The sequence below is a fragment of the Silene latifolia genome, chromosome 9 (assembly GCF_048544455.1).
Source record: "Silene latifolia isolate original U9 population chromosome 9, ASM4854445v1, whole genome shotgun sequence".
Taxonomy (NCBI): Eukaryota; Viridiplantae; Streptophyta; class Magnoliopsida; order Caryophyllales; family Caryophyllaceae; genus Silene; species Silene latifolia.
In genome coordinates this window covers 38,118,859-38,130,380 of record NC_133534.1, presented here as the reverse complement: position 1 = coordinate 38,130,380, position 11,522 = coordinate 38,118,859, and the positions used below count along the sequence as shown (strand labels likewise).

Here is an 11,522-nt window from a genome sequence, read left to right as displayed (position 1 = left end):
GCAATTGAGGGGGATTCAGCAACTTACGTCATGCACCGTTTTCTTAAGTTACTATATCCATCTGATGGAAACTTGGCAGAACTTGAGAAAGACGGTAAAATGTGCCGTAAGTTAGCGTTAGGATTTATGTTGGGTCACCAAAATAACGGGAGCAGTTACATCATTAAGAAACTGATCGGGGAAGTCTATTAAGAAAATGACTTGTTTAATTTTATGTAAATTTGTTTGTATACACTTTAAATTAACGAATTGCATTTCCACGTGAAGACAACGTAGTAAACGGACCATTTCGCACACATCTTCAAATTAATTACCAGAGAATATGGAGTATGTACATTGAAGCTATACAATATACGTAGTAAACGGACCGTACGGCGTATGTACATTGAACCTATACAATATATGTAAAACTGACCATTGAATATGGAGTATAAAAATGAAAAGACACCATCTCCATCTCCTATATATATATGTGTCCCCATAAATTTTTTTCTCTGTCAACCATTCCATCAACACAACCAAAAAACCCTAAAAAACCTAAATGGAAGTTGTTTACCCATACAAAAGAATGAGGTGGGAACCAAGGGTCTATACCCCAAATAAATATAAGGTCAAGGGATACAACAAGACATCACCGGCATTCAGAGTTGGTTCGTGCAGGGACCTTATCATGTCCTACATCCTGCCAAGATGCGATACGGAAACTAGGTGAATTTTGCCCGGTTTGCGAGCATGGGGCGGTTGGTACCATAACGAAGGTGGCCGTGATGAAACGAAGAAGTATAAAATGTCAATTAGTGGTGGTTGGCCACAACCACCATATTGTCCATGAAAATGGACAATATTCAATTAGGAAATGTCTTGTTTGTTTTTTATTTTATGGAATAATCAAAAAATATTAATATATAATGTTTATGTTTATCTAAGTAAGTTTCGTTCTTTTTAGATCATTTCACAGAAGTAAAAATATATTAATGTTATAATGTTTATGTTTATCTAAGTAGGTTTCGTTCGTTGTTAGATCATCATATTACATAATGCAATATTATAATATCCGTATCATAAAGCTATTAAAATAACGCAATATTGTTAAGATCTTATCTCTCTTTTTTTTTTTTTAAATTTTCTGCCACAGTATAATCCTATAATCATGTTCATATTGTACTGAATAAAAAAATAAAAAAAAAATACAAATCGTTTATTTTAATATCCCACAACAAAGTGGCACCCATTCATTTCACTTCCCCATATAAACCGACCAACAGAGAAGTTGAAGAGACATACCGTCTGATAACGTCTACATCACGCCTACTTCTTCATCATTATCAACAAGGTAGGTTTGATCTCACATTTAAACTTAAATATGTTTATTAATAATTTAACAAGTATGTATGTTACCGTATATGTTAAAGAATTATTGTTCTTCATCAGTAGAAGATGAAGTACTTGATGGAATATTGTTCTTTGTATACAAATTTTGCCCTAAATTTATACTCTGTACAAGTTTAAATGATTATTGTTGCTTAGTCACCCAAGATGCATGCTTGTTCTTCATATATTGATGTCTTGATGATTCTGATTATAAGATATGTAATCCCCAAATATGTATGTTCTACATATATTGAGGTTTAGGTTTAAAGGATTGATGATTGTGAGTTTTGAGTAACATAATGTATCTCGTTAATCTTTATGCATGTTTGATCTTCCTGGAATCTTTCGAAGAAATTATGGATATGAACAAAAACGGAAGTGCGACCCTTTACGTGGAAGTTTCAACATCCAAATAAAAGACAAGCGGTTTCAAATCCGGATTGTCCTTGGGAGGCAGAAATAACAAAACTAGAGGAAGAAAGATTTCTTAGAAGGGCTAGGAATGTTCCATATTCAGTTGCGTATCCAAAAGGAAAGGTCATCCTCAAAGGGACAGATGAGAGATCATCCGCTTACGAAGTGGGTTCTAATGAGGACTTGATGGTGGGTTATATAATACCCAGGTGTGGCTGGTGGAAACGTTCGTGAGCAAGGCAACAAGGGGATGGTATACCTGGTGGTTCCACTCGGGCCCGACCATTGAACGTATTGAAGAGCAACTGCGTACTGAGAACCTCTTCTACGACGAAGATTATAAGAGGCGATATTGTCCATGACTTTATTTACTTTTAAGTTGATCTATTAGGGCTCTATGTTTAAATTGGTATGTAATTTTGTAATTATAAACTCATGGTTTCTGGAATTAAACTTATGGTATGTGAAATTAAACTTGGTCAATATAATTAGACTTCATTAAGTACATGATTGTCTTCATTATGCAAAATGCAATTTCATTCATATGCAATTTACATGACAAACATACTAACGGTAAAATTCGTAAGATGACTCATACATCGATCGATTAACATCTCCTTCCATCGCATGCAAAGGAGGAGTAGGCTGTGATGCACCAAATGTGCTTCTGCTAGGGGTAGAATAAGGTAAGGTTAATTGCGATGCACCAAATACGCTCCTTGTAGGAGTTGATTGCGACATATCAAACTGGCTCCGCGTAGGGGTACATTGTGACGCACCAAAAAGGCTCCGCGTAGGGGTACATTGCGACGCACCAAACTGGCTCCTCGTAGGGGTACATTGCGACGCACCAAACTGTCTTGTAGGAGTAGATTGCGATGCACCAAACTCGCTACATGCAGTATTTAAATGATTGCTCTCATTAGCGGTGAATGGGTTTGGAACATTAGTTTTTTTCTGCAATTAAAAAAATTATGACGTTATTTAGAGGGTTATGCAAAAAAGCCGAGTAAAGAATTTAGTACAACAATGAATAACAATTACTATATTACTCACCTTCTTATTCTTTCTAGCATCGGGAGTTCTCTTGCCTTTTGGTACCCTCCCAGATCTTCTTCTGTCAACAGGATCCTGCAGACCACCTTCCCTCTCTGCTGCCTTCCTCTTCATATATCTAATATTGCATTCCTTAGGCTGTAGCCTTCTATGACCCCATACCCTAGAAGAAACACCGCCAGGGACATAGGCGTCTATAGTTTCAACACCAACAATCCCCTCCAACTCCTTAATTAATTCAGAAGTCAATCTATCATATGTTGCATAAGTTTCATCGTCTCGAAGCGCTAGTGTGGAAATGTAATGGTTCCTTATAGTTACCTCCAACGACTTCTTCGCACGAGATGAGGCTTCCGGATTATAGTACCCAGTTTTGATTGTCTCGTATTCTCTAACCAAGTCCTTTCGCCATCGATCAAGTATATACTTCTCCGGGATCACCTTCACATCTTCGATAACCATGCATCTAATAATATGTCGACACAGTATACCCTTGAACTCAAATAACTTACATGAGCACTTGAGCAGTCCCACACTTCTGTCAATATCAACCCAGTATTTCTTACACTTACCAAATGGCGCCACTTTTTTATCTTCAACGTTAAATGTCACACTATGCCCAAGTCTTCTCGGCGGATCAGCGTTCGTATAAATTAACCCAATTACCTCGTCACGTACCAACTTATATATCTTCTTAGTATACAATTTATGGAAAACCTGCTCAACAAGTAAGTTGCACTCAATCTTATACGGTTTCTCTGTGCAATCGTGATTGTTCGCGGTCTCCTCCTCCACTTTCAATTCCAAGGCTTCCTCAATTTTCTGGGCAAACTGACTTAAAGTAGTCCTCCCATTGACATAAGTTTTGAAAAACCGGTTTTGTTGCTCACTCCTCTGCGTCGACGACATCCCAGCACAAAATATCCCACGCCAATATGCGGGGACCCAACTCTCCCTGATCAAATACGACTCCGTCACCCACGAACATTTTTCAATACCATATTTACGAACCATTTCCTTCCATGCTATCTCAAAATCATGCACCTCCAAACTGTCGTGAACTGCTAAATTAAGGTCACTTGAGATATCGTTCCAAAGTGGATGTTTTCCCAGATTTTTACCAGCATTTTTCAATATGTGCCAAAGGCAGAGCCTGTGGTGAGTGTTTGGGAAGATTTTTTTAATTGCATTACCAATTGCTCTTTCCTGGTCTGTCAATATAACTGATGGAGCTTTACCCATGCATTCTAAAAACTTGGCAAAAACCCACTCAAAACTTTCTTCATAATCACGCGTAACCAAAGCACAAGCAAAAGCAATTGAATTCCCATGTTGATTCACCCCTATGAAAGGGGAAAAAGGCATGCGATACCTGTAACACCATGATTTACTCTATCAGATTAATGATATACTAGAAAACTTATACTTACAGAACCAAACAAATAAAATCAGTAATCAGAATAATTTCTATGAATTCTAATTAAATTGTTAACAAATAATTTCTATAGTACAATTAAATTGGTAATTTTAATTTAAATTTTATGAATTCTTGAAGCACGGTAAAACACTCCTACTCTTACATAACAAAACAAACAAATACGATTGTTCCGGGTGTAATTCCAGAGCAGATATTTGTTACCACTCGTAGCTTGTAGAATGTCGTCTTTGGTTGAATCCTTCTTTCCTTAACTGTTTCTCTCGGCCTCTCCTGCAACAATGAACGAACTGAGGGCTTGGCTTTGTGCCAAGCGTACTCACTCCGACGCCCAAGTCAGTGAACTTAAATGTATAAGTTGTATGTTACTTGGCTAATAATATATTGTAGAGAGATAAGGAAGATTATACCAGATGAATAGTGTATTTTAGGTTAAGTTGTGGTAACAAATATCTGCTCTGGAATTACACCCGGAACAACGATTAATCAAAATAACATTTTAACACAGATAAATTGAGATATAACGCCTTACATATTCGTCAAGAAAGTTGTATCGTACGACACAACGTCTCCATACGATTTAAACATAGCTCGGCAGCGTGAATCACACCAAAAAACATTCATTGGAGCCCCAAAATCATCGAGCTCAATTGCATAGAAATAATTAGGATCCTCCGCTTTCATCTTCTCAAAATATGCCTTCAATTCTTCAGCATCGCCATCTATGACGCTACGTCTTCGTTCTTGATTGATGGCGTTTCGACTATCACTAAACTTAAAGCCAAGGTTCTCATGACCTCCTCCCTCCAAGACCAACGACTTGTAATTATTTAATATTGAAATACCAGCAGCATCATTGATCATCATCCTCTTTTTGAAGTAGTCATTTATATGTCTAAACCCAACAAATAACCGGCTTTTCTTAGGATCCATCTCATGGTTGTGCTCTAAATGGCATTGCGTTATCTTCACTACATCTTCATCGTCGAAATAACGGGACTCAATGTAAGCATTGCAGGCATCCTTGGTTTTAGCAGCATGACCACAACAAAGCCTTAATCTTTCATACATATGATACCGCGGTTCATTCTTAAAGGAACCTTTTTTTGAAACACCGTCTTCCTTGTACTTTTTAAAGAGTTTATTACTGCGAATGTACCATGAAAACCCCTTCTTATATGCGTATGAATGGGCGAAAGTCATGAGTTCTTCGAGATGACTTGTAAGCCAAACCTACAACAGGTTCAACAATGTTGTCGTTCTCAGCAGCAGTAACGACGGTGTCATCATCATCCACTGGACCGTCGCCATACAACTCGACATACTCTTTCATTAAATCAACATCGCCATTATATTCTGTTTCACCGTTGCCTTTTGTTTCTGCTGCTCGTGAACATTCACCTTCTTCATACAAGTTATTGAGATCAAAATCAAGCGCCATTTAATCAAATGTTGAACGAGTATTTTTTTTTTGGTGTAGATGTTCAACGAGTATTAAAAAATAAGGTTCCAAAATTTTAATCACTGTATTTTTTTTGTTCTAGTATAAGTTACTGTATTTAAGTAATGAAAATAATAAGAGAGATAAAGTGTCAATTAAAAAGATTAGATTAAAAATAAGTGTTGTTAATTAAAAAGATTAGATTAAAAATAAGTGTTGTTAATTATAAAGATTAGATTAAAATAAGTGTTGTTAATTATGGAGATTAGATTAAAATAAGTGTTAATTAATCTTGGGGTTATTCCCAATACTACTCCCGCCAAAACCCAAATAATCCCTCCCATTTTTCCCTCCAACTTTCCCTCCAAACAAAAAAAGAATCTTTGACTCACCTTTACACGTGGCGAGCGCTGATTGGCCCGTGTACCAAGGCCTTGTACACGCCGTGTACTCCTAACATCTTTGGAATTTTTGGTTGAGAGTTGAGGGGCGGCTGAGTGAATTGAATGAATGTCTTTTGATTTATTTATAGAGTGGGTCAAATAGGGATTATAATGGGTAGAGGGTTGGCAACTTTGGCCCAAAAACGGATTGGTTTACGTTTTTTTTCCTTTCTACGAGGCAACCTATAGCCGCTAATTTTGGTGCGTACTGTGTAAACCCTCGGGTATATATGTGATAGCCTGCAAATCACGTATACCAGGTAAATCATCCGAGAGTGATAGACTCCAAGTCTATAAGGCATGTAAGATTTTGCTCTTGAGGAGGCTTGAACCCGGGTCTTCTGGAAATTTCACCCAAATTTGACGTATTTCCTGTCTCTCATATGACGGAAATATCCGTCTTAACATTAAAACGGGTCGAATATATTACAATTGAGCATATAAGACAAATCTTTTACTTTTCTCCAAGTATTTTACTTTTTTTTTTATTCTTATAAATTCACCCGTCTTAAGCTTAAGACACGACTGTCTTAAACAAGATTTCCCGGTTCACGTAATTAGCTACTTTACTCCGTAATTTATTACTCCGTAGAATGTACATGTTTTACCTATAAGCATATAATTATAGCCTTAGATTGGGTGACACGGGGCAGATTAGAATACACGGGTCGAGTTAGGAATTTAGGATCAATGTAGAAGTCAAAGCGAGTTTCTGATGCCATATACGATTTTCTAAATAAAAAATAATTTAAAATATATATATATATATATATATATATATATATATATATATATTAAATTCCATATTAATAATTAAATCATATTTACCGCTTATATTTCTTATATCGAAACAATTACAAAAAATAAATTTTTAAAAATAATCATTTTAATATTAAATGGTACAAAAGTGTTACTCTCTCCGATTCTTTGTAATTGCCGCACTTTTTAAAAAATTGGGAAATTCCTTGGAATTGGAGGGAATATAAAACTGAAATTTTTTAATTATATTGTAACTAAAGTAGTAAGTATTATATTACAAAATATTTCAATTATATTATATAAATATTAAAAAAAAATTGAAGTAATTAGTGACTTATAGTATGCTTTATATTCCGTTTAAAATAATTTTTTCTCTCACCCAGCCGGTCAAATGACATTTTGGCCTAATTTAACAGGTTATTTCGGCTCAATTGGGTGCTACCCTCCGAGATTAAGACTCACCGGACCAAACCTTGAATTAATAACCGTGTTAGTTCAAATATTAACAAGTACGGAGTATACTTAAAGGCTCGACTTTATAAATTATAATTTCTTATATCAACTTAAACATGACTTACTTTCCGCGCATAAAAAAAAACCATTTCATTTTATATTTCTCGGTTTTTATTCAGCCTCTCGATTACCATGTAAAGTAGGAACTCACACTCGGTTATCAAGAGGACAATTTATACTTCAATGAGTACTCGGAGATTTAAACCTAATGTCTTAAGTTCATTATTTAGAATCTCCTAATTCTAATGTAATTTATAATTCAAATTCAAATTCATAAATATGACTGCATACAAAATTTAATCATGTTTTTTAATAACTTCTTTATAATTAATAACAATGCTTGAATTGCAAACCCGTGCAATTTGCACGGGTTTAAAACTAGTTTAGCTAAATTAAAATCTCCTTTATCCTCCAAATTCTTCTTAAAAAAATCTCCTCCAAGATTTAATCCTTGACTTTTTGATTTCTCCTTAATCGCGTGTTTCGAAAATATTAATTTTGCTTGCATTAATTCCTTTCAAATTTACCTTAGTTTTTCCAAATTTTCTCTAATCTTGTAATTTAACTTGCATTTTTCATCGAGGCCAAGTAACTAAGTAAGGGAAACTAGAGGAATGCTGCGGTAATGTATTTTTTTTAACAAAATTTTTTTTTGCATGTATCTTTTAATATATTATAGACAATATTTTGCTTTTGAAACGAGAAAATTTTCGAGTATTTGAGTAATGATTAAGGTTTGGGGTTAAGAAAAGTTTGTTGTTGTGTAATCGTAAATATCCTTTAAAAAAAATAAGTATATATATATTACTAGTCGTATTAGTTAGTGCCCTTTTTCAAAATTTCGCACAGGACCACCAAAATCTCCCGAACGACTCTGCTGACACATACACACGTTCACTACTACAAATCCAGGCAACTACAACGCCCCTTTAACAACGAATATTCACGAAAATCACAATAAACGTTGTAGAATGCATGGCGCGAATTTTACTAAAATCAATTACAACGGGTATGGTTATAAAAACCGTTGTTATTAGTTTTAACAACGGGTCACACATGCGGAACCGTTGTTAATAATTTGGCGCAAAATTGGCGCAAAGTTAGTGAAAAGTAATAACAACGGTTATTTTTGAAACCCGTTGTTAAACCTTATTTAACAACGGGTGTTTTCTACAACCGTTGTTAAAACATATTTCACAACGGTTGTTGTTTAATAACCGTTGTCAATACCTTCCATACTATAAACCACACAAACACAAGTCTGCTGCAGCCACAAAACACAAACCTTAATACACAAACACAAACCCAAAGAAGAAAACACAAACACAAAACACACACTTTCTCATCGTCTCTTTCTCTCTTTCTCATCGTCGCTTTATCTTCTCGCCGTTGATTTCATCGTCTCTTTACGTACGTTCTGTAATTATCAGGTTTGTTTCATCGTCATTATTTTATTGTTCTAATTATTTCATTTCAATGTATGTGTTTTTATCGACCATTAGGTTCCGTTCAGCATCTGCTAATTATTTCATTTCCATGTATGTGTTTCTAATTATTTCATTTCCATCTTCTTTTGCGTCCTTCAGTACGGATCGAGCATGTTTTAGCAGTTAGGGTTTGGAGAATATATTGAGATAATGGAAATGCATGTTAGTTGAGATAATGCAATGTATTTATACTAATGTGTGGGTTGAGTTGTTTTTTAATTAATATATATGTTAGGAAGTTGTGCCATATATGTTAGGAAGTTGTGCCATAATCAGATCTTGATGATGACTGATAGATCTATGGAGTTGAAAAAATGGAAGCAAATCAAACAAGCATAACTCAACACTTTCAAAATGATCATTTCATTTAATTTTAAACCAAATACATTACAGCAATTATCAGAAATCAAAAGATGTATAATAAGCCGGAACAACCCCGCTTAAGCGTAAAAAACGCTTCTCAACCTGCCACCAATCACGCCACTCTGGTATACCGCTAACTTCCGGGTCATTGGCTTCATATTTTGCAATAACAGATTGAATATATGCAAGGACACGACTTGCATGTGGAGATAAGGTTGGAAGAGTACAACTCAACATATCTCTGGGCTGCGACCAAGTTGCGAGTATCGGTAAGACGAGGGTATGAAGATGATGATGATGATGAGGCTTTGTTGACAAGCCGGACTGCTTCACGCCTCTTAATCCAATAATTCCGTTGATGTTCAAGGGATGCTTTGATTAATGGGTGTTGATCGGCGGGAAGCCCGGCGAGAACCTTCCCATCATCTTCAATCGTTTGTGTAAGCCATTCTTCGTTGTTGATAAAATTAGGGTTCATTGCCATGTTGTTTCAATTAATGAATGTTAGTAAAGGATGCTTTAATATGTTAGTAAAGGATGCTTTAATATTTATAGCTAGTAATATTTAATTTTTATTTTTTTTTTATTTTTTAAGAACAAACAACAACGGTTATTTATAAATAACCCGTTGTTATAACTTTCCCCCCAAAATTGAGTCACACTTTCCACAACGGGTTTTTATACTTAAAACCGTTGTTAATATTTTTAACAACGGTTTCCTTAAAAAAACCAACCGTTGTTAAAACCTTTTACAACGGACGCTTTAACAACGTCCGCTTTTTTATATAACAACGGTTTTTGACCGTTGTTATAGGTTGTATCTGTAGTAGTGGTTAAGACTTAAGAGTCTTAGGACAATACAAAATCAAGAACAAAAGATAAAATTTATAACAGTAACTGTGGATGTGCCGGAGTGGTTATCGGGCATGACTAGAAATCATGTGGGCTTTGCCCGCGCAGGTTCGAATCCTGCCGTCTATGAACTTATCATTTTTCAAAGGAACAATTAATCTTTATACCCTTATAAAATCAACTTTTCTAAATTTACATCCTTATAAAAAAAAATTAATATTTTACACCCTTATAAAACACTTCTGATCAAATTTTGCCCCCTTACTTTGATTCTGGTGTCAAGAAATGAAATATTTTGTCAAAATTTTAAATTTTCGTCATAACCCAAAATTTGTGACAAAAGTACCCCTATCCTTATTTTTTTTCTTCAATCTCTACCTCTCTTGTACCAATTTTCTTCTTTTTTCTACCTTTTTTATCTTTCATTCTATTTTCTATCTATCCCCCTCTCTTCTTCTTTTGATGACTACGACGGGGGTCTCGCTACCCTAATTTCGAAATAATATAACATACCATGTTGAAGGGAGGCTTGATGAAGAGACGACGTCTCAGCAAATGAACGGATTTGTTGATTAGTATCAAGTATAACATTAAAGGAGTTAACAAGCCACGGTTGGTCTTTGATCAACAACGGCAAACTACTAACTTGGTCATTTTTCAAAGGAACAATTAATCTTTATACCCTTATAAAATCAACTTTTCTAAATTTACATCCTTATAAAAAAAAATAATATTTTACACTCTTGTAAAACACTTCTGATCAAATTTTGCCCCCTTACTTTGATTCCGGTGTCAAGAAATGAAATATTCTGTCAAAATTTTAAATTTTCGTCATAACCCAAAATTTGTGACGAAAATACCCCTATCCTTATTTTTTTTTTCTTCAATCTCTACCTCTCTTGTACTAATTTTCTTCTTTTTTCTACCGTTTTTATCTTTCATTCTATTTTCTATCTATCCCCCTCTCTCCTTCTTTTGATGACTACGACGGGGGTCTCACTACCCTAATTTCGAAATAATATAACATACCATGTTGAAGGGAGGCTTGATGAAGAGACGACATCCCTTGGAAAGAAAAAGGTAGCACCGAAGAAAGGAAAGAGCGAGATGGTGGTTTTTTTTTTTCCCGCGAAGCGAAGATCATTCGCTTGGCGAATGAAGTGGGTCAACCTCTTTTTGGCTTCGGCCAAAGACTTTTTATCGATGGTCGAGCTTTCCAGAAAAAAAGCGATGCGAAAACGTATTCTCTTATCTAAGCTTCTTCCCTGCGCACTAGATCTCTTCATCGTAGATGGTTCAACCACGCCCGGTGCCACGAAATTTTTGAGAACTGGGACGGGATCGAATTTAATTTTGTTCTTTGTATTCAATAAGTATTGCATGACCGA

The 11,522-nt window shown here is 35.3% G+C and overlaps 1 protein-coding gene and 1 non-coding gene across 2 annotated transcripts; one reads left to right on the top strand and one right to left on the bottom strand.

Annotated features, from left to right (window-relative positions):
• Window positions 1-2,352: 2,352 nt before the first annotated feature.
• Window positions 2,353-5,421, bottom strand: LOC141600887 (protein FAR1-RELATED SEQUENCE 5-like). The gene is made up of 3 exons (XM_074421144.1): window positions 4,809-5,421; window positions 2,842-4,213; window positions 2,353-2,742 (listed from the first exon to the last, which is right to left on the bottom strand). Exons 1-3 carry the CDS (start codon window positions 5,345-5,347, stop codon window positions 2,353-2,355), a joined length of 2,301 nt encoding a protein of 766 aa, XP_074277245.1. The 5' UTR covers window positions 5,348-5,421.
• A 4,760-nt stretch (window positions 5,422-10,181) lies between these two features.
• Window positions 10,182-10,263, top strand: TRNAS-AGA (transfer RNA serine (anticodon AGA)). Its single transcript has one exon. It is a non-coding gene; the product is annotated as a tRNA-Ser (tRNA).
• The last annotated feature ends 1,259 nt before the right edge of the window (window positions 10,264-11,522 follow it).